Here is a 1,627-nt window from a genome sequence, read left to right on the forward strand (position 1 = left end):
GCCAGTTCAGTCCGAGGCATCTTGTGGAGCCAGCTCCCCACACTGCTGGGTAACAGCAAGCGCATCTGGGTTTGCAGGAGACAAGGCGCTTGTTTAAAGAAACGGCAGGCAGAGGAGTACTGTTGCTCACAAGCGCGGTGTCTGGAGTCAGATAACTGCTGGCTAGCATGCTATATAATGTGAGAAAATCCACCTACGGGGCACAGCATTGTGGGACGCAGTACCGTAGGGCTCACCCTGCGACGTCAATTGCTTGAAACATTTCTTGCTTGAGTGCTTTGTACTTATACGGGGTAGATCTTCCGGATTTTTCAGTTTCTAACCGTGGTTCCTTAATTCTTAAAACGTTCTTTTCTTAAGAGCGAACTTGCACGTCAAAATCTCAGGAGCGTATAAATTCAAAGGAGGCCCCAAACGCGGAGCGGTCCGGTCCTGGGTATTCATATGAGAGGCTATGTAAATGAGGGCTAGGAGTTTGCTCTTTTGACTGGCCAGAACTGGAGAAGGCGGTCCCTCTGCCAGGAGCGCTGGTTGGGAGCTGAGCCTGCCTGTCATTGGTCAATAGAGCCGAAGATGTTGCTGCGCCCAATGGGGAGGTGCTGCCTAGTGTCAGCAAAGTGATAGAGGCAGTTCCGGTGTTGGTACATTACATCCACTCACTCAGACCCTGGTCGCTGGGTTTTTCCTCTCGCAGGAGTTTTAGGCGAGAGGTAAACATGTCTGGTCGCGGAAAGCAGGGCGGCAAAGTGCGGGCCAAGGCCAAGTCTCGGTCCTCCCGCGCGGGCCTGCAGTTCCCGGTGGGCCGAGTCCACAGACTGCTGCGCAAAGGTAACTACGCGGAGCGAGTAGGTGCTGGTGCGCCCGTGTACCTGGCGGCGGTGTTGGAGTACCTGACGGCAGAGATCCTGGAGTTGGCTGGCAATGCCGCTCGTGACAACAAGAAGACCAGGATAATCCCTCGCCACCTGCAACTAGCCATCCGCAACGACGAGGAGCTAAACAAGCTGCTGGGGAAAGTCACCATTGCTCAGGGCGGCGTCCTGCCCAACATCCAGGCCGTGCTGTTGCCCAAGAAGACCGAGAGTCAGAAGGCGAAGAGCAAGTGACCCTGATGCCACCACAGGGGAGCTGGCATCCCCAGCAAAGGCTCTTTTCATAGCCACCCCGCAGTATTTTTCAACATACTCGATGTCATGGAAGGCTGGCGCGATCTAGTGGGGAGGTGGGTGGCGAGGGGCCCGCCGAGTCCGGGGCCAATAAAGTCGGTGAAAATCGTGTGGTCGAGAGAGCTGTGTAGTCTCGGGGACCTTCCGGATGACCCGGGGGGCAGCCAGGAGACCTCTGGAGCAGGTACTGTGGGGTTGGTTTCTGCTGCTTTGTGGACTACTTTGGTCCGCACCCTCGAGGTGTTTTGTGGGCGGTCGAGGGAGACCACCAGGGACCCACTGGCTAGAGGTGGGTAGAATTAGGCTTTCTCCCTCCTCGCCTTAATGCAAAAGAGAAGCAGAGTAGGGTGCGGGGGCGTCAGGGGAATTATTTTTACCTCTCATTCCCGGGGCCTTCACTCTCCTGTCTTGTCTGGGCTGTTCAGGAGGACCCAGTTCTGAAGACGCAGTGGGGGCTAGCT

The 1,627-nt window shown here is 56.2% G+C and overlaps 1 protein-coding gene across 1 annotated transcript; it reads left to right on the top strand.

The window, feature by feature from the left end:
- The first annotated feature begins 605 nt into the window (after positions 1-605).
- On the top strand, positions 606-1,277 carry H2AJ (H2A.J histone). Its single transcript, XM_045781448.2, has one exon. It carries the CDS (start codon positions 717-719, stop codon positions 1,104-1,106), a length of 390 nt encoding a protein of 129 aa, XP_045637404.1. The 5' UTR covers positions 606-716; the 3' UTR covers positions 1,107-1,277.
- Positions 1,278-1,627: the final 350 nt, after the last annotated feature.

Source organism: Ursus americanus, chromosome 25, assembly GCF_024610735.1.
Source record: "Ursus americanus isolate L20-20 chromosome 25, mUrsAme1.1.p, whole genome shotgun sequence".
NCBI classification, from domain to species: domain Eukaryota; kingdom Metazoa; phylum Chordata; class Mammalia; order Carnivora; family Ursidae; genus Ursus; species Ursus americanus.

Coding starts and splice junctions, on each gene's coding strand:
- H2AJ (XM_045781448.2), top strand. CDS start 717: ATGTCTGGTCGCGGAAAGCAGGGCGGCAAAGTGCGGGCCAAGGCCAAG.